The 21,577-nt window shown below is 42.3% G+C and overlaps 1 protein-coding gene across 1 annotated transcript in view; it reads right to left on the minus strand.

Moving 5' to 3' along the window:
• The window catches only part of LOC140200922 (anoctamin-7-like), a 74,353-nt gene extending 56,186 nt beyond the window's left edge, over window positions 1-18,167 (minus strand). Inside the window, exons 1-4 of the mRNA XM_072264573.1 lie at window positions 17,889-18,167; window positions 17,617-17,682; window positions 7,634-7,801; window positions 3,824-3,878 (exon numbers count right to left, since the gene is read on the minus strand). Of these exons, the coding sequence (XP_072120674.1) occupies window positions 3,824-3,878; window positions 7,634-7,801; window positions 17,617-17,682; window positions 17,889-18,167 (568 nt within the window). The remainder of the gene's footprint in view (window positions 1-3,823; window positions 3,879-7,633; window positions 7,802-17,616; window positions 17,683-17,888) is intronic.
• Between the last annotated feature and the right edge of the window lie 3,410 nt (window positions 18,168-21,577).

The following is a 21,577-nucleotide window of genomic DNA, read 5'->3' on the forward strand; positions in this document are numbered from 1 at the left end:
CTCTTCCCCGGGGCACCACTGCTCAATACAAGAGGACATGGCTTTAACGTAAGGGGTGGGAAGTTCAAGGGGGATATTAGAGGAGGGTTTTTTACTCAGAGAGTAGTTGGTGCCTGGAATGCACTGCCTGAGTCAGTGGTGGAAGCAGATACACTAGTGAAATTTAAGAGACTACTAAGCAGGTATATGGAGGAATTTAAGGTGGGGGGTTATATGGGAGGCAGGGTTTAAGGGTTGGCACAACATTGTGGGCTGAAGGGCCTGTACTGTGCTGTACTATTCTATGTTCTATGTTATATTTAGCATGGATGCGAAATCTGAAGTCTAACACCAAAATGACAGATGCAATACAAGATTCAGATTGCCAGTGTGTGATTAGATGCTGGTTTACAAATGGAACTTCGCTCCACGTTCACAAAATGAATCCAGAACACATTTGTGCAGTCCAATATGTTTCATTTCAAGCCATTCATCCTCAATTTTCTACTGCTGATTGGAAAGATGATAGGTATAGTTTCACTCAGAAAAGTGTAAGGAAAATTAAACATTCAAGTCCATTGGAAACAATATATTCACTGAGGAAGTAAACATTAATCTCAAAAAAACACCCAAAATGAAGGCACTTATTACAGAGAAGAGACTGGGTAAATGTGCCCTGGAATGTATTCTGACTGGAGATAATTTATAATGAAAGGATTGACATATGGACAACAACTCTTTCTTCTAGTACGCACATTTAAAACAAAAGGAAATATAATGCCAGACCGGTTGGAAAAATCAATTTGCCCTTATAAGATCAAATTCTGTAAAAGCTTGAAATGTAAAGCAAATTGCTGATGCTGGAAATTTGAGATTAAAACCAAAAATACTGTAATTTACACAGGTTTTTTTTGGAAAGAAAAGAGGAATTATCAAAGGTGAAATTACCTTTGAAATTATCAACTTAAGGTGAAAATTCTACTTCTCTCTTCATAACATGGGCCAGAATAGACTATGGTGGTTATAAGAGTAGATCAGACATTAGCTATCCTGTGGTGAATGACACTCCAAAGCCTTTCAACTCGGTATATATTTCAAATCAAGAGTGTAATAGAAAACTCTTAAATTGCTTAAGTGAATGCAGCTCCAACAATGTTCAAAAAGTTAGATACAATCCAGTTCAAAGCAGCCTGTTTGATTCATTCCCTCCGTGAGCAGTGTACCACGGCTGCGGTATGTAATATCTTCAAAGAGCACAGCAGCTGCTCCCTTGCCTGCCCCAGCGGCACTTCCTTAACTGACAGCCTCTAACACTTAGAAGTTCAAGGGCAACAGGAAAGCAGAATATCACTGTGGCAAATTTCCTTCCAAGTCACACAGTCTGCTGACTTGGTAATATTTCGCTGTTCCTTCTTTACCATAGGGTGTGAATCCTGAAACTCCCCAAATAGCATTGTGGGAGCACCTTCACCTGCAGGATTGCAGCCGTTTCAGAAGGTGGCTCAACAGCTCCTTCACAAAGGTTACCTAAGGATGAGTTATAAATGCTGGTTTTGCCAGCATCATTCACGTCAATAGACAATAGGTGCAGGAGTAGGCCATTCAGCCCTTCGAGCCGGCACCACCATTCACTGTGGCTGATCATCCACAATCAGTACCCTTTTCCTGCCTTCTCCCCATATCCCTTCACTCTGCTATCTTTAAGAGCTCTATCTAACTCTTTTATGAAAGAATCCAGAGAATTGGCCTCCACTGCCTTCTGAGGCAGAGCATTCCACAGAACCACAACTCTCTGTGTGAATAAGTTTTTCCACAACTCTGTTCTAAATTGTCTACCCCTTATTCTTAAACTGTGGCCTCTGGTTCTGGACTCCCCCAACATCTGGAACATGTTTCCTGCCTCTAGCGTGTCCAATCCCTTAATAATCTTATATGTTTCAATCAGATCCCCTCTCATCCTTCTAAATGTCCTGCCAAACAAACAGAAATGTAAGAATCTACAACACCTAAAGTCATGGTGGGTAGTTTTTTTCACTTACCAGTGTTTTGTGAAGGGGAACGTTGACTGGAATCACTATCCAATCGCCCTTTTATTATGTCATGCAGGACAAAGGAAGATTTGAATGCCTTTTTCAAAAGAAGGTATGGTAGAGCAGGAATATTTGTTGAAAATTTTTGTTTGTTTGCTGCAAGAGTAAATGACTTTAATAGAATGATCACATATTATTTAAAAAATATTTAGACATTATTATGTTGTTGTTCTAATTATTGCACCAACTCAATTTAAGAAGTTTGCTTCTGCACAACAAACTGCTAATCGAAATGCTGGATGATTTCAGTTGTTTGTGCTCTGCTGGAGGAGCTCTTAATCTCTGGTGACTATTTCCACTACACAACACATTCAATAACAAATTCAGTCTGACAATCCAAACATGGAAGATTTGTCATCAGAAAAACAAAGCTGGGAAGGGTGTTCAATTCATTTCTTTGCATTGATCTGTTCTGAACCATATGCCTTATATTTGGCAAGTGAAGTCCTGGTATCATATTGTTTTGAAAGAAAACACATTATACAGTTGTGGTGCCAAACTGCGGGCAGGTGTCAACAACAAGTGATAAACAACATTCAGAAAAAATAATTCTGCCCTAACCAAAGCAAGTTATAAATATTTACAGGCAGAATTCAATGTTTAAAAATAGGAAATTACCCACAATAATTAAGTAGTCCCACCAAATTAGCAGAGAAGAATTGAGAACTCTTACATTTAAGAAAGAAAACACTTAGAGGAAGTGCATTGAAAAAGTAGATTGTGGTTCACAGGTAGTCTGGGACTGTGGAAGTAGCATAGGTTTCCAATCAATGTAATTATTGACAATACTACATTTGTGTTAAGATTATTTCACCTTTAGACAAATTTTAACTTGATAAGACTATATTTGAAGTAATGGTTCATAGTTTGTGTAGCTGTGTCAAAAAGTGAATAATATTTGAGGTCAAATGTAATTTTGCTGTGTGAAGACACAATGCAGTTCTTGAAGATATTGAGTGTTGAAATTTATGCAGGAGAAAGCAGGCTTGATTTGGACCAATACAAATTACAGTGAGAGGTTCAAGATCAATAAACTTCAGTTGATAAATTGGATTAAATTGCCCGCTCCAATTCCCTGTTGGGCAGAGTAAATGTGAAACAAAACTATTAAGATCTGTGTTCGTTAGGTCTTTCAAGATGGTGCTAAGTGAAGAACAGCTTTGAACATTGAGGGTTCTATAAGTGAACAAAGTTCAAGATAATAAACTATCTTGAAAACTTGGGCCTTGGGGCAAAAGGCACAATGCCAAAATTTGTGTGCAAAATAAGACTTGGAAGAGTGGTGAAGACTGCAAGCCACTCCAGAAGAAGGCCGATAGCCTGGTAGAGTACTGGGCAGATGAACTGCGATACAGAAAAAGCATGAGGTGGCTCATTATGGTAGGGAAGATAATACAGGCTGAATGGTACAATTTAACTGGACTGCAAAGGGAGAGAGGTCTGAGAATGCTTGTATTGAAAAAGTACTTTTGAATAGGGCAGTATAGGTTAACAAGATAGCTTTGGTGAAACTAGAGACACAGCACAAAAGCCAGCAGTTATTTTAAATCTAAGGGCAGTACATGTTAGACTACAGCTGGAGAATTGTGTCAAATCTTTTGCACTGTGCTTTACTAAGGATGTCAAATGAATGGAGAATTTAATGAAGAGACTTCATAGAATGGTTTCTGGATAACGCATTAAATTGGCAATGAATGCATTGTAAATCACTTTACATGTGCTCTGGCTGAAATGTATGCCAAAACTAAAGTTACCTTCCACATCTTCATGTCCAGTTTCTATAGGTATGTTTGTAAGAATGTAATGAACCTAGAAAACAGGAAAAGATTATGGGTATTGTAAGGCATTCCTCCCCGTAACTAATTTTTGCCCAATTCCCAATATAAAAATATGATACCTAATAGATAATAATTCCTTTATATCAAGTACAGCATGGCTCAATATAAAAATAGCTTAATAATATGTATGAGCAAGCAAATAGCAGCCGTCTCTTACGTAGGTTTTGTACAGAACTAGAGTCAATACTGGTCAATATTTAAAATAGGTCTGTACATTAGTGCAGTTTACTCATTGACATTCTTAAATGTCCCCTTGCCATTACTAAGTTTCAAATACCATAAATATTGTACAGTCAATGCTCCACATCATATAGCGTACAATATTTAAGGGGTACAGAAAGACTTTTCTGTGGCTGCAATCAAAACTGCAGGACGTTGGGTGCCTCTCTGGTGCCAGGGTCCAGGATGTCTTGCAATGGGTACAGGACATTCTGAGAGGGGAGGGTGAGCAGCCAATTAAGTAGCAATGACATAGGCTAGTGCATGGATGAGGTCTTGCAAAGTGATCTCAGGGAACTAGGTGGAAATTAAGAAGCAAGTCTTCCGGGGTTGTTATTTCATGATCACTACCAGTGCCATATACCAGTGACATGAGAAATATACAGTGTGGCTAAGGAGCTGATACAGGAGGGAAGGATTCAGATTTGTGGATCACTAGGCTCTCTTTCATGGCTGGTTTGTATCTGAACCAAGATGATTTCCGATGGTTTAAAGTAGCAAGGCAGGTGGATGAAGATCACATCAGTGGGGCAACAGATGGTAGACTACGGGCAAGAAAGTTAGTATGACAGCTCATACTGAAAGGAAGGACACTAAGAGACAGTCTAATAAAATGAAATCAAATCATTAGAAAGAGGTGACATAGGGTCAGAAGGTGTTGAATCATTGTGGATAGAGCTAAGGAACTGCAAAGGTAAAAAGACCATGATGGGAGTTAGATACAGACCCCCAAACAGTAGTAGGGATGTGGTCTACAATTTACAGTGGGAGATAGAAAATGCATGCCAGAAAAGCAATGTTACAATAGTCATGGGGAATTTTAATATACAGATAGATTGGGAAAATCAGGTTGGTGCTGGATTCCAGGAGGAGGAATTTCTAGAGTGCCTATGAGATGTTTTTTTTAGAGAAGCTTGTGGTGTGTCCACTAAGGGATCAGCTATTCTGGATTAGGTGTGATGTGATGAATTGATTAGAGAGATTAAAGAAAAAGAAAATATGATCAAATTCACCCTGAAATTTGAGAAGAAGCTAAAGTCAGATGTATCAGTGTTATAGTGGAGTAAAGGGAACTACAGAGGCTTGAGAGAGGATTTGGCAGAATTAAATGGAAATGAATACCAGCAGGGATGACAGCAAAGCAGCAAAGGCAGAAATTTCTGGAAGGAATTTGGAAGGCACAGGATACATACATCCCAAAGAGGAAGAAGTATTCTAATGGAAAGATGACACAACCATGGCTAACAAGAGAAATCAAAGTCAAAGAGAGGGCATATAATAGAACAAAAATTAGTGGGAATTTTGAGGATTGGGAAGCTTTTAAAAACCAACAGAAGTCAACTAAAAAATCATTAGGAAAATAAAGGTGGAATACAAAATGAGCTACGCAATAATATTACAGAGGATCCCAAAAGTTTCTGCAGAAATATAGTGTAAAAGAGACATGAAAATAGATATCGGACCACTGGAAAACGATGCTGCAGAGATACTAATGGGGGACAAGATTTGTCTTGTCTGACAAATCTATTGGAATTCTTTGAAGAAATAACAAGCAGGATAGACAAAGGAAAAGCGGTTGATGTTGTGTTCTTGGATTTTCATAAGGCCTTTGACAAGGTGCCATGCATGAGGCTGCTTACAAGCTATGAGCCCATGGTATTACAGGAAAGATTCTAGCATGGATAAAGCAGTGGCTGATTGGCAGGAAGCAAAGAGTGATAATAAAGGGAGCCTTTTCTGGTTTCTGCCAGTAACTAATGGTGTTCCACAGGGGTCTGTGTGAGGACCGATTCTTTTTACATTATATGTCAATGATTTGGATGATGGAATTGATGGCTTTGTTGCAAAGTTTGCAGTTGATATGAAGATAGGTGGAGGGGCAGGTAGTTCTGAGGAAGTAGAGAAGCTACAGAAGGACCTAGACAGATTAGGAGAATGGGCAAAGATATGGTGATGAAATACATTGTCGGGAAGTGTATGGTCAAGCACTTTGGTAGAAGAAATGAAAAGTTAACTATTTTATAAATGGGAGAGAAAATACAAAAAACTGAGGTGCAAAGGGACTTGGGAGTCTTCGTGCAGGATTCCCTAAAGGTTAATTTACAGGTTGAGTCTGTGGTGAGGAAGGCAAATGTGATGTTAGCATTAATTTCAAGAGGACTAGAACATAAAAGCAAGGATGTAATGTTGAGACTTTATAAAGCACTGGTGAGGCCTCACTTGGAGTATTGTGAGCATGTTTGGACCCCTTATCTTAGAAAGGATGTGCTGAAACTGGAGAGGGTTCAGAGGAGGTTCACAAAAAATGATTCCAGGATTGAACAGCTTGTCATATAAAGAATATTTGATGGCCCTGGGCCTGTATTCACTAGAATTCAGAAGAATGAGGGGAGACCTCATTGAAACCTGTCAAATGGCGAAAGGCCTTGATAGAGTGCATGTGGAGAGGGTGTTTCCTATGGTGGGAGAGTCTAAGACCAGAGAACACAGAGACAACCTTTTAGAATGGAGATAAAGGGGAATTAATTTAGCCAGAAAATGTTGAATCTATGAAATGCTTTGCCACTTGCAGCAAAGAGGCCAAGCCTTGAAGTACATTTAAGGCAGAGGTTGATAGGTTCTTGATTGGTCAGGAAGGTATATGGTGGGAGGGAGGCAGGAGACTGGGGCTGAGAGGAAAAATGGATCAGTCATGATGAAATGGCGGAGCAAACTCAATGGGCCAAATTGCCTAATTCTGCTCCTATATCTTATGGTCTTATGGTCAAATCGAGATTGTGGGTCTGTTGGGCTAGAATATGTTTATTCAGTGCTGGTATTATGTGTAAGGAGGATGAACGTCGAGCCTGGATCAGTACATTGAATTATGATGTTCTTACCATTACAGAAATCCTACTGTGTGAGGGACAACAATGGGGGTTCAATGTTCCTGGGTTTCATTGTTTTAGACATGATAGAGAGGGGAGGGAAAAAAGAGGAAGGATTGCACTACTGGTAAGAGAGAAAGTCACAATGTCACAACAGTACTCAGACAGGACATACTAGAGGGCTCATCAACGGTGGATAAGTGCGGTGACACTGATGGGATTATACGCTAGGCCAATTTAATGTTACATTTCCATTCCACTGGTGTTACTCAAAAAACACCTGTCAAACAAGAGAAAATCCGCAGTTGCTTGAAATCCGAGCAACACACACAGAATGCTGGAGGAACTCAGTAGGTCAGGCAGCATCTTTGGAAAAAAGTACAGTCGATGTTTCAGCCCGAAACATTGACAGTACTTTTTTCCATAAATACAGCCTGGCCTGCTGAGTTCCTCCAGCATTTTGTGTGTGTGTGTGTGTGTTACACACAACATCTGTGGCTGTTTTAGATCAGAACTTGATCAGTCTAATACCAAAATGAAAAATATGGCACCACTCAAAAAATATTTTAACAGATAATGGAGGGCTAATCGGAATAACTCCCAATCAAAAAAAAAAATCACAATAAAATTAACTACTTACGATGAGAGATCTCAGCGCAGGACGAAAAAATGTTTCTTCATTTTCAATTCCTTTAAATAGATGTCTTTTCTCATGTTCATAATGTGCACTGATATAGTTGACTACAGTTTCAGTTTTAAAATGGGACATGAATTTCTGAAAACACCCAGCCACTTTCAATTCAATAACCTTGAAAAGAACAAGAGCATATTAGTCAATACAATATTGTATAGATATGTCTACCTGCAAAAGCAAATTCACAACTTTTCTTAGAGGACCAAAAATATGAACATTTGCGCCTGCAAAGCGAACAACTTCGAGACACATAGTTCAGAGCATTCTCTGGCACATTCATCCGTTGTTACAAAGTTCACCAATATCTCTTATGTTTGGGATGTTGCTAATAAATTCAGTGGGACACAAGGTGCAAGTGATGATCCCTTTCTTCACAAAATGAGGTTCGTGGAGTCTGTGAAGAATGCTGGATACGGGGGAGAAAGGTAGTGTGGTTGGGGTCATGAATCAAGGTCTGTTGGGGTTGAGTCATGGAAACCTGCCAAGGTTCTTCAGCTGGTAGGGGACCCAAAGCAGCATCCTAGTGTGCGTCAGGAGCTGCTATTTAACACTGACTTCATGCTATCCAAAGATTTTATTTACAGTTATGGGAAGATAAAAATATAATACATTTCTTTTGGTCTGTAAGGCAATACAATTCTAGTTCCTCTGGTGAACAGAGTCATTACTGTACCATAGCAGCTAGCGTAACAATATTAGTGCACCAGTGACAGGGGTTCAATATTGCCCCTGTATGTAAGTAACACACACAAAATGCTGGAGGAACTCAGCAGGTCGGGCAGCATCTATGGAAAAGAGTATAGTCAACATTTTGGGTCAAGACCCTTCGGTAGGACTGATACTGCCAGCAGTTTGTGTGTGTTGCCTGGATTTCCAGCATCTGCAGATTTTCTCTTGTCCGTGGCTGTATGTAAGTAGTTTGTATGTTCTCCCCATGACTATGTGTGTTTCCTCCAGGTGCTCTAGTTTTCTCCTACACTCCAAGGATGGTCAGGTTAGTTGGTTAATTCATCCCATGCGTGTAATTGGGTGGCGTGGGCTCATTGGACCAGAAGGGCCTGTTACCTCTAATGAATGAATGAATGAGATACAGGGCATTCCTAGCCAATGATTGGGTTTCATTTTTGCAGACATTCGTAAGTCAGAAAATATGCAAAAATCACTCAATGGGGTCACAATAGCTTCATAATTTTGTGATGAATAGCATCAAAAGCACACAAGACTGATGAGAAAGAACAATTACTAAAAGTTAACAGAAAGAGGACACTAGACCTGCTGTTTGTAAGAATGAACTTTTTTTCATACAGTGTTAGACTTTTAATTTTACAATGTCATAGAGGTTTTTATACATAAGGATATCTGTAACCCAGCCTATCAAAAATGTTAATTTTAAAAACATTTTTGTGCTTTGATAAAAGCAATTTATTAGAATTATTTAGAATAACAATAATACTAGTTCTACATCAGTAGCGGGAAAGTTATTGGAAGGCATTCTAAGGGACCATATACTTGGATAGACATGGACTGATTAAGGATAGTCAGCAAGGATTCATGCGTGGTTGGTCACATCTAACCAATCTTACAGAGAAAGTTGAAGAAGTTACCAGGAAAGTGGTTGAAGGCAAGGAAAGTGGATGTTATCTATGTAAGGCATTTGACAAAGTCCCACATGAAGGCTGGTCAAGAAGGTTCAGTCAAGCGAATGTCTGCCTCTGACTGGAGGCCTGTGTCTAGTGTGATGCTGTAGCGATCGGTGCTGGGTCCGTTTCGTTTGCCTTCTATATCAATGATCTGGATGATAATGTGGTCAACTGGATCAGCAAATTTGCAGATGACACCAAGGCTGGGGTGTAGTGGACAGTGAAGAAGGCTATCAAGGCTTGCAGAGGGATCTGCATCAGCTGGAAAATGTGCTGAAAAATGGCAGATGGAATTTAATGCAGACAAGTATGAGGTTTTGCCACTTGTTAGGACCAGCCAAGGTAGGTCTCATGCATTGAACAGTAGGGCACTGAGGAGCGTGGTAGAACAAAGTGATCTGGGAGTACAGATACATAAGTCATTGAAAGTGGCATCACAGGTAGATAGGTTCATAAAGAAAGTTTTTGGCACGTTGGCCTTTATAAATCAATGTATTGAGTACAGAAAATGGGATGTGATGTTGAAGTTGTATCAGATGTTGCTGAGGCCTAATTTGGAGCGTTGTGTGTGTTTTTGGTCACCTACCAACAGGAAGGATGTAAACAAAGTTGAAAGAGTGCAGAGAAAATTTTCTAGGATGTTGTCAGGTCTGGAGGACCTGAATTATAAGGAAAGATTGAATAGGCTACTCTTTAGAATGTAGAAGATTGAGAGGAGATTTGATATAAGTATACAAAGTTTGAGGGGTATAGATAGGGTAAATGTAACCAGGCTTTCTCCACTGAAGTTGGGTGGGACTACCACTGGACGTCATGGCTTAAGGATGAGAGGTGAGAAGGTTAAGGGAACACGAGGGGAAACTTCTTCACCCAGAGGGTTGTGAGCGTGTGGAATGAGCTGCCAGCACAAGCAGTGCACATGAGCTCGATTTCAATGTTTAAGAGAAGTTTGGATAGGTACATGGATTGTAAGGATTTGGAGAGCTATATTTCCGGTGCAGGTCGATGGGAGTAGACTGTTTAAATGGCTTTGGCATGTACTAGATGGGCTGAAGGGCCTGTTTCTGTACTGTACTTCTCCATGACTCTCCTAACATTAGAGGCAAAATATGTAGTTAACATATAATTAGATCTGTGGCCATTTGCCACAGGCCAATCAATTCCTTTCGGTATCACTTATAGATGCTTCTGCTTGAGATTCACTATTTCATTGGTCTTTTATTAAGATTCAAAACAAAGCAAATCACTGCAGATGTTGGTAATCTGAAACCATTCACTCAATAAACTATGAAGTATATATGTGGAGAACAAAAAGTTGAGATATACCTTACCTCAGAACAAGGGAAAAGCTGAATATTTTTTAAAGAGCCAAATTAAGTAAATGACAACCAGCTGTTCCACAGGGAACTTTTAGCAGTCAGAGGTTCATAGCTCAGCTTACCTCAGGCTTTTGCACATGCTCATGCAAACGAGGAAGTCAAAGATGGATAAGGAAGTAAGATATGATCAGTTGTTTTGGCAATCAGATGCCAAGCTCCCTATTTAGCAAAGCAACGACAGGCCACTGATGTCCTCTGAAGTTTTGGGTCCTGCACAGCGTTGCATTGAGATATAGTGTGGGTGGAATATTTTCCACCACCTTGAGTTGTTGGTTGTAGATAATCCAGGTCTCAAAAGCATATAGGAGGGTAGAAATCAGTGAAATTCAATTGATCGTGAGCTTTGTCTGAGATCAATTTGGTAACGGTGATCCCTTCCCTTTTCTATGCAGCTGAGATATGGATTATCTACATCTGATCAAAGACTGTATTGGCACATTGAAGATGGTGAATTTCATTGTTGATATCTCTCATCACCAAGTGGTAACTCCCAAGATGGAGGAAATGGTCCATATTTTCCAGAGTTTCTTGTAAACATTTATCATTGGAGAACATGAAACACAGCAAAATGGCATGTTGCTGGATGATCTTTATTTTGTGGATATTGAGTTCATGGACAATGCTCTTGTATGTTTCAGTGAACAAGTCAGTCTCTGAATGGTGCACAAGCACAAATGTCAGCTGCACGCTATGTGAGTGTACTGGTTGTCCTAGGTTCTTGGAGTACAGTCACCAGAGGATGAACAGTTTCTCATTAGTTCCAAAGATTAGATCCATTCCTGTGGGAAGTTAGTTGGAGGTGAGCAGCAACATTTCAGCAGGAAAGACTGAGAGAAGTTTTGGGACAGAGATGCACCCTTGGTTTGGAAACCAGAATTACACATAATACTCCAAGTGTATAGCTCTGGTTGCTACACAATAGTAAATGCGGCTTAACCAGCATTGCAGAATGTTTCAACATAATTTCCCCACACTTATATTATGTGCCCAACCTATGAAGGCAAGCATGTCTTAAGCCTTTTTTTTAAACCACTCTATCAACCTGTGTTTCCACTTTTAGGGAACTGTGGACCTGGACTCTGAACACAAAAGTTTCCGCAAATACTGGCAATCTTGAGCAACACCCACAAAATGTTGGTGGAATTCAGCAAGTCAGGCACCATCTATTGAGGGGAATAAACAGTCGACGTTTTGGGCTGAGTCCCTTCATCAGGACCAGAAAGGAAAGAGGCAGAAGCCGGAATAATCGGAAGGCCGAAAGGAGGAGCACAAGCCGGCAGGTGATAGGTAAGATCAGGAGAAGGGGAAGATGGGTGGGTGCAGGATGAAATAAGTTGCTGGGAGGAGATAGGTGGAAGAAGTAATGAGTTGGAGGAGGAGGAATCCAATAGGAGAGGAGAGTGGGCATTGGAATAAAGGGAAGGAGGAGTGGAACCAGAGGCAGGTGATGGGCTGGTGAGGACAAAAGGAGTGACAGGGTAACTAGAATGGGGAACAAAAATAGAGAAAAAGTGGGAGTGGGAGAAATTACTGGAAGATAGAAAGATCAATGTTCATACCATCAGGCTGGAGGCTACCCAGACGGAATATGAGGTGTAGCTCCTCCAACCTGAGTTTGGTCTCATTGTGGCAGAAGAAGAAAACATGAACATACATTTCAGAACCGGAATGAAAAGTTGAATTAAAATGGGTAGCCACCGGGAGATTCTGCCTTTCGCGGCAGACAGAACAAAGGTGCTTGACGAAGCGGCCCCCCAGTCTGCATTGGGTCTCAAATTGGGAGCACTGGATACAAATGGTGGTCCTGACAGACTCACAGTGAAGTATTGCCTCACTGTTAGGACTGTTAGGGCCCTTAAATGATGGTGAGGAAGGAGATGTAGCACTTATCATGCTTGCAGGGATAAACAAAGCACCTCACCACTATTCAGGGCTTCAATTCGACTTCCATTCCCCTTCTGACATGTCTACTCAAAGCCCCCTCTACTACAAAAATGTAGCAAAACTCAGGTTGAAGGAACAACACCTCGTATTCAACCTGTGTAGCCTCCAACCTAATAACATGGACATTGATTTCTCCAACTTCTGGTCATTATTCACCCAAGAGTACAGAGAAAACTTACAAGGATGTTAACAACAGGAATTCTGCAGATGCTGGAAATTCAAGCAACACACATCAAAGTTGCTGGTGAACACAGCAGGCCAGGCAGCATCTCTAGGAAGGGGTGCAGTCGACGTTTCAGGCTGAGACCCTTCGTCAGGACTAACTGAAGGAAGAGTGAGTAAGGGATTTGAAAGTTGGAGGGGGAGGGGGAGATCCAAAATGATAGGAGAAGACAGGAGGGGAGGGATGGAGCCAAGAGCTGGACAGGTGATTGGCAAAACGGGATACGAGAGGATCATGGGACAGGAGGTCTGGGAAGAAAGACAAGAGGGGGGGGACCCAGAGGATGGGCAAGAGGTATATTCAGAGGGACAGAGGGAGAAAAAGGAGAGTGAGAGAAAGAATGTGTGCATAAAACTAAGTAACAGATGGGGTACGAGGGGGAGGTGGGGCCTAGCGGAAGTTAGAGAAGTCGATGTTCATGCCATCAGGTTGGAGGCTACCCAGACGGAATATAAGGTGTTGTTCCTCCAACCTGAGTGTGGCTTCATCTTTACAGTAGAGGAGGCCGTGGATAGACATGTCAGAATGGGAATGGGATGTGGAATTAAAATGTGTGGCCACTGGGAGATCCTGCTTTCTCTGGCGGACAGAGCGTAGATGTTCAGCAAAGCGGTCTCCCAGTCTGCGTCGGGTCTCACCAATATATAAAAGGCCACATCGGGAGCACCGGACGCAGTATATCACCCCAGTCGACTCACAGGTGAAGTGTTGCCTCACCTGGAAGGACTGTTTGGGGCCCTGAATGGTGGTAAGGGAGGAAGTGTAAGGGCATGTGTAGCACTTGTTCCGCTTACACGGATAAGTGCCAGGAGGGAGTTGGAGCAACCACCAACTGCGACGCCAGCCTTGAACTCTAGGCCGGGTCTTTATGTGCTGCTGTTGTGACTCCCGTCTCCCCTTCCCCCACTACCACTCCGCAGCCCCGTCTTCCTCAGATCCCACCGTCAACTCCTGGGCCCTCGGAGGCTCCATCTTCCTCTCACCCCAACCCTCCCCTCTCCACTGACACCCCCAGCCTCCTCCCTCCCCCCTCTGATCCCAGCTCTCATCCGTGCCGGGTCTTTACCATCCCCTCCGACCTTCAACTGTCGGAGGCAGAACGCTCGGTCCTCAGTAAGGGCCTCACCTTTGTCCCCCTTCGCCCACACCTCAGCGAGTTCCGTGTTCGCCATGATGCGGAACTTTTCTTCCGCCGTCTCCGTCTCCGAGCCTACTTCTTCGGCAAGGACTCTTCCACCCCCACCGATGACCCCTTCTCCCGTCTTCAACCCTCCTCTTCTTCATGGACACCCCGCTCTGGTCTTCTGCCTGCTCTGGATCTCTTTATCGCTAATTGCCGACGGGACATCAACCGTCTCGACTTCACCGCACCTTGTCCCCATTCCAACCTCACTCCTTCGGAACGCTCTGCTCTCCACTCCCTCCGCACTAATCCTAACCTTATTATTAAACCCGCCGATAAGGGGGGTGCTGTTGTAGTCTGGCGTACTGACCTCCTCTTATTTACCCCTCGATTGTGACCCCACTAAGGAGCACCAGGCCACTGTCTCCCACACCATCACCGACTTTATCCCCTCAGGGGATCTCCCATCCACTGCTACCAACCTTATCGTTCCCACACCCCGCACTTCCCATTTCTACCTCCTACCCAAGATCCACAAACCTGCCTGTCCTGGCCGACCTATTGTCTCAGCTTGCTCCTGCCCCACCGAACTCATTTCTGCATACCTCGACACTGTTTTATCACCCCTTGTTCAATCCCTTCCGACCTATGTTCGTGACACTTCTCACGCTCTTAAACTTTTCGATGATTTTAAGTTCCCTGGCCCTCACCGCTTTATTTTCACCATGGATGTCCAGTCCTTAGATATTTCCATCCCCCATCAGGAAGGTCTCAAAGCTCTACGCTTCTTTTTGGATTCCAGACCTAATCAGTTCCCCTCTACCACCACTCTGCTCCGTCTAGCGGAATTAGTCCTTACTCTTAATAATTTCTCCTTTGGCTCCTCCCACTTCCTCCAAACTAAAGGTGTAGCTATGGGCACCCATATGGGTCCTAGCTATGCCTGCCTTTTTGTTGGGTTTGTGGAACAATCTATGTTCCGTGCCTACTCTGGTATCTGTCCCCCACTTTTCCTTCGCTACATCGACGACTGCATTGGCGCTGCTTCCTGCACGCATGCAAAACTCGTTGACTTTATTAACTTTGCCTCCAACTTTCACCCTGCCCTCAAGTTTACCTGGTCCATTTCCGACACCTCCCTCCCCTTTCTAGATCTTTCTGTCTGTCTCTGGAGACAGCTTATCCACTGATGTCTACTATAAGCCTACTGACTCTCACAGCTATCTGGACTATTCCTCTTCTCACCCTGTCTCTTGCAAAAACGCCATCCCCTTCTCGCAATTCCTCCGTCTCCGCCGCATCTGCTCTCAGGATGAGGCTTTTCATTCTAGGACAAGGGAGATGCCTTCATTTTTTAAAGAAAGGGGCTTCCCTTCCTCCACTATCAACTCTGCTCTTAAATGCATCTCCCCCATTTCACGTACATCTGCTCTCACTCCATCCTCCCGCCACCCCACTAGGAATAGGGTTCCCCTGGTCCTCACCTACCACCCCACCAGCCTCCGGATCCAACATATTATTCTCCGTAACTTCCGCCACCTCCAACGGGATCCCACCACGAAGCACATCTTTCCCTCCCCCCCTCTCTCTGCATTCCGCAGGGATCGCTCCCTACACAACTCCCTTGTCCATTCGTCCCCCCCATCCCTCCCCACTGATCTCCCTCCTGGCACTTATCCGTGTAAGCGGAACAAGTGCTACACATGCCCTTACACTTCCTCCCTTACCATCATTCAGGGCCCCAAACAGTCCTTCCAGGTGAGGCAACACTTCACCTGTGAGTCGACTGGGGTGATATACTGCGTCCGGTGCTCCCGATGTGGCCTTTTATATATTGGCGAGACCCGACACAGACTGGGAGACCACTTTGCTGAACATCTACGCTCTGTCCGCCAGAGAAAGCAGGATCTCCCAGTGGCCACACATTTTAATTCCACATCCCATTCCCATTCTGACATGTCTATTCACGGCCTCCTCTACTGTAAAGATGAAGCCACACTCAGGTTGGAGGAACAACACCTTATATTCTGTCTGGGTAGCCTCCAACCTGATGGCATGAACATCGACTTCTCTAACTTCCGCTAGGCCCCACCTCCCCCTCGTACCCCATCTGTTACTTATTTTTATGCACACATTCTTTCTCTCACTCTCCTTTTTCTCCCTCTGTCCCTCTGAATATACCTCTTGCCCATCCTCTGGGTTCCCCCCCCTTGTCTTTCTTCCCGGACCTCCTGTCCCATGATCCTCTCGTATCCCCTTTTGCCTATTACCTGTCCAGCTCTTGGCTCCATCCCTCCCCCTCCTGTCTTCTCCTATCATTTTGGATCTCCCCCTCCCCCTCCAACTTTCAAATCCCTTACTCACTCTTCCTTCAGTTAGTCCTGACGAAGGGTCTCGGCCTGAAACGTCGACTGCACCTCTTCCTAGAGATGCTGCCTGGCCTGCTGCGTTCACCAGCAACTTTGATGTGTGTTACAAGGATGTTGCTGGGTCTGTAAGACCTGAGCTATAAGGAAAGATTGAATAGATTAGGACTTTATTCCTTGGAACAAAGAGGAGATTTGATAGAGGTATACAAAATTATGAGGGGTATAGATAGGGTAAATGCAAGCAGGCTTTTTCCACTGGGGTTGAGTTGGAATACAACCAGAGGTCATGGGTTAAAGGTGAAAGGTGAAAAGTTTAAGGGGAACATGAGGAGAAACTTCTTCACTCATAGGGTTGTGACAGTGTGGAATGAACTGCCAGCACAAGTGCTGCATGCAAATTTGATTTCAACATTTAAGAGAAGTTTGGATAGGTGCAGGGGTAAGGGTAGGGGAGGCTATGGTTCTGGTGCAGGTCGATGTGAGTAGGCAATTTAAACGGTTCAGCACAGACTAGACGGGCTGAAGGTCCTGATTCTGTGCTGTACCCTCTCACCCCTTCTCTTCTCCTCACCTGCCCCTCTCCTCCTTCCCTTTCTCCCATGGACCACTCTCCTCTCTTATCAGATTCCTTCTTCTTCAGCCCTTTACCTCTTCCACCTTCTTACTTCAATCCCATGCCCACTCACTTTCTTCCTCACCTGTCTTCCTTCTCTGTCACTACCTCCCTACCTGTCATTTTCACCCCCACCCCCAGCTCGCCAGTCACCTCAACTCCTGTCTCACCCCCCCCCCCCGCTCGCCAGTCACCTCAACTCCTGTCTCACCCCCCCCCCCTTATTACTGGTCATCTCCCCTCTCCACTCCCAGTCATGAGACAAGGTCATGACCCAAAACGCTAACAGTTCCTTTCCCTCCACAAATGCTGCTTGAAGCCCTCGAGCAGGTTCTTTATTACTCCAGATTCCAGCAACTGCGGTCTCTTGCGTCTCTACTGAGCCAATTCAAAGCAAATGTTTATCCCACCTTCAAATGTGAGTGCCTATATTGTACTTTAGATTGCATGCATATCTTTGTTATCCTCGTAGAAACCTTGGTTTTCAGCATGTCGGAAAACACACGATAAGAGGGGTAATCGAGTTTACACGTAGAGGCAAAATCAGTTAGTTTTTCAGGTCGATGACCTGTTGACCTTTTTCTGAAGCCGATGAAAAATCCTCGATCTGCAACTTTGTTTCTCTCGCAGAGACCTACCTCCTCGTGGTTTCCAACATTTTTCTTCCGAGCGCGCGTACGTTTACCTGTATTCATTGCGTCGAACTGCGGAATACCAAATTATACATTTTTACAATAAACCGCTTATGTACAAATTTTAAATTCAGACGAGATTTTGCATATTGTTCAATAACATTCTCTCAGCATTGAAATATTTTAAAAACAGAAACATTTATTTAATAAATTGAAAAAAAGCATTTAAACAATGGATGATAGTTACTCCAGATGTAGTAAAGAACCGAGGTGCTCACCTCAGCCAAAGGCATTTTCAGTTTCATTCTCTCAGCTGTCCGGCTCAAGAGTTCAAAAGGTGCATAGATCTTAACAATCTGGTACTTGTCCGGTGGCCCAGCTGTCAGTTCTGCAGCCCATTTCTGTCCGGCAAAGTTGTGGTCCACTCGCAGCCCGGTGTTTTCTACATCCCTTAGAAACTTCAGTCTCACCTCTGCGTAGGGATCGATGCTTCCCGGTTCCCATTCATAAACTAACACATAATCGATAATTGGAATCATTTTAATCTTTTTCGTCATTATCGTCGGTGCTTTTGGCAATTCGCACAACTGCGGTCAGGCAGAGCAGAGTAATCCGATGTACCTTCGGCAGTGCCAGCTGCCTGTCACGCCACCCTGTACTTATACCCTAGCTCAGTGCATACTCTGAAGGGATATTTCCGTGTCCCCGTTATCAATCGTGTTCATTAAAAAACAACAACTGATTGGTGCCCCTTTTCATCTAAACTAGATTATGAACACTTCCTCGGCGCGAAAATAAACTACTTTCTGTCCTGCCTGCTTGTTTGTTCTTCGTTTCTAAGTTGGTCTCCATTCTGTTTCTGTATCTATGTTATTCTCTGGAGAGGAGAGACAAACAATTCTGCTCAGGTGTACTCACAATCTGCTGAAGCTCCTCCACGAAACTCCCGGGAGTGGATAGGTATTAATCTGGTGGGAAGATCAGAAGCTGTATGCAACTAGATAAGAGGAATAAAATCAGGCTGGATCTTGAGCAGAGGATCAGGGTGTGGAATAGAGTGACCTCCTCTGTTAACCTCTCATCCCACCAACCATTTGCCAACAGTGGAGACTGTGGATTCCTCAGTAGCAGACTGGTCATGCTCTCGTGAAGGGGAGGTTCAATTGAAGGCAACCATAATTCAAATCCAGGGCACACTCTCCAACTATCAATGTAGAAGTGGCAACTAGGTGTAGCAGTGACTCAGCAGTTCGAAATATGACTTGAATTCCTTTTCAACCTTTTACTTTCCATTTTACACCTTGCCCAAAATCATATTTTTGAAGTGTTGAAAGGCAGTGTGAAGCCATATGGTTCCCTGTCATTGACAAGGAAATATAATATTGGGGTGAAATTGTTCTACTGTACAAAGTTTTGAAAAAATATATATATATTAACATAACTGTATATAGTCCATATTTAGTTCTCACCACAAAAGGCTATGAGAGTGTGTAAGTGTGGACTATAATGATGGTTGGTTGAGTGGATTAAAATTGTTAAATAAATATATACTGTAACTAAAACAATATTTACATTATTAATTTAGATTTGCAAATGTAAATTAGGCCATCCTCAAATGGTCCATAGATTTAGTCATTTGGAATTAAGAAATTCAAACCTAAATTCATGCCATTGTCTGAAGATTTATGGCAAAATTCAGAAGAATGAGAGGAGATCTTATGGAAACACATAAAATTATGAAAGGGATAGATAAGATAGAGGCAGAAAAGTTGTTTCCACTGCTAGGTGAGCCTAGAACTAGGGGACATAGCCTCTAGATTCAGGAGAGTGGACTTAGGATGGAGATGAAGAGGAACTGCTTTTCCCAGACAGTGGTGAATCTCTCGAATACTCTGCCCAATGAAGCAGTGGAGGCTACCTCAGTAAATGTATTTAAGACAAGGTTCGATAGATTTTTGTATAGTAGGGGAATTAAGGATTATGGAGTAAAAGCAGGTAGGTGGAGATGAGTCTATGGCCAGAAAGCCATAATCTTATTGAATGGTGGAGCAGGCTCAACGGGCCAGATGGCCTACTCCTGCTCCTATTTCTTATGTTCTAAAATAAAAATATGCAATGAAGAATGCAAAATTTGCCTTAGCATCCTTCAAGTGGGATGATAAGTCACGGTTCCCATTGTAGGTTGCTATTTTAATGCATTCTCCTCAGAAAAATAAAAACATTTCCAGACTTGTCCTGGGAGTCCAACATTGAATGAGTAGGACACTGCTGTCAGCAACAGTGAAATTCCATTCAAGCAAAATTCACTGAGTTCATGGAGAACAAGAAAAATGTAAATAAAAATGTAAACTCTTTATAACTTCAGAGCTTGTTCACACAATGCATTTACAAAATACTGCTTTGCTATATTATTTAGTATTAGTGCCCTTCAATGATTCACAATGGGAGAAGAAATCAGAATACCCCAGGGTATTTACATAATGCCAAAAGAGAGATAAGTCCCTCAGGACTCACATATGATTTAGCAAGTTCATTTAAAAGGTGAGTTGAACCTTACATAGAAAGAAGCTTCTATAGATGATTGACTGTTTTTGTTCTCTGGAGAAATCTTGGAACTGCATGCCTGAACTGAGAAGTCAAGAAGCTGGCCACATCTACATATACTAAGCAAAGTACCACCAGCTATGTAAAATCTTTCTCTCTTATGAGCTATCACAGGATATTCCAACATTTGACACTGCAGCATAACTTAGTCATTTCCCTTCAAATGGCCCTACTGAATACTACTTGTTGCTTCCAGCCATGTGCCAAACTGTCAACAATATGAAGTGTACAAAAAAAAACAACTATAATATTTGATTTAATGAAGATTCTAGAACCAGTGCTGATATTGGTTATTAGAAAATAATTAATCAAATTGGAATTATCCTGATTTTTGTGAGGATTCTTCTATGCGAAAAGGCTATGATTGCTTTTATTATTAATTTGTCAATGATTGTTTTTATTATTATTTTAAATAATTTTAAGGCATCATTATCAAGAGTTAATACCAAGCAAGGGAGGTAGATCTTATTCACAATAACTGCTCCGATAACCTATTCTGTACTTTCAGATACAGTGCCCTAACATTATGTTATGATCCGTTTAACACCACTGTCTATAAGCTTTGCATTGAAAAGTTCAAAGTAAATTTATTATCAAAGTAAATGTATGTCACTATATGCAACCCTGAGATTCATTTTCTTGAGGGCATCCACAATAGAAAAATAACCATAATACAATCAACGAATAACTGTACCAAATGGGTGTTCAACCAATGTTCAAAAGACAAAAAGAAATAATAATAATAATAATAAATAAAATAAGCAATAAATATCGAGAACATGAGAAGAGGAGTCCTTGAAAATGAGTCCAAGGCTTGTGGGAACATTTCAGTGATGTGGCAAGTGAAGTTGAGTGAAGTTATCCCATTTGGTTCAAGAGCTTGTTGGTTGAAGGGGTGATAACTGTGCCTGAACCTTATTCACAATATTCTGAAATAATTCAATATTCACAAAACTAACATCACTTTAGGTTCTGTTTACAATACAACAACTAGCTATGTTTATATTAAATTCTAAATCAGTTACATAAGTAAATTTTGCCTTTTATCTCTTACTACATTTGTAATTTAATTCAAAGAATACTTAAGAATTCATATGTATATGAATACCACAGACTTATTTGCTTTTTGTTTTTCAAAGTCTCTTCTTTTCTCAAGACATTTGTGAAATCTATCCAACCTTGTAGTAAATATATTTACCGAGGTAGCCTCCACTGCTTCATTGGCAGAGAATTCTACAGATTCACCACCCTCTGGGAAAAGCAGTTCCTCCTCATTTCTGTCCTAAATCTATTCCCCCAAATCTTGAGGCTATTTCCCCTAGTTCTAGTCTCACCTACCAGTGGAAACAACTTTCCTGTCTCT

The sequence above is a fragment of the Mobula birostris genome, chromosome 7 (genome assembly GCF_030028105.1).
Source record: "Mobula birostris isolate sMobBir1 chromosome 7, sMobBir1.hap1, whole genome shotgun sequence".
Classification (NCBI taxonomy): Eukaryota; Metazoa; Chordata; class Chondrichthyes; order Myliobatiformes; family Myliobatidae; genus Mobula; species Mobula birostris.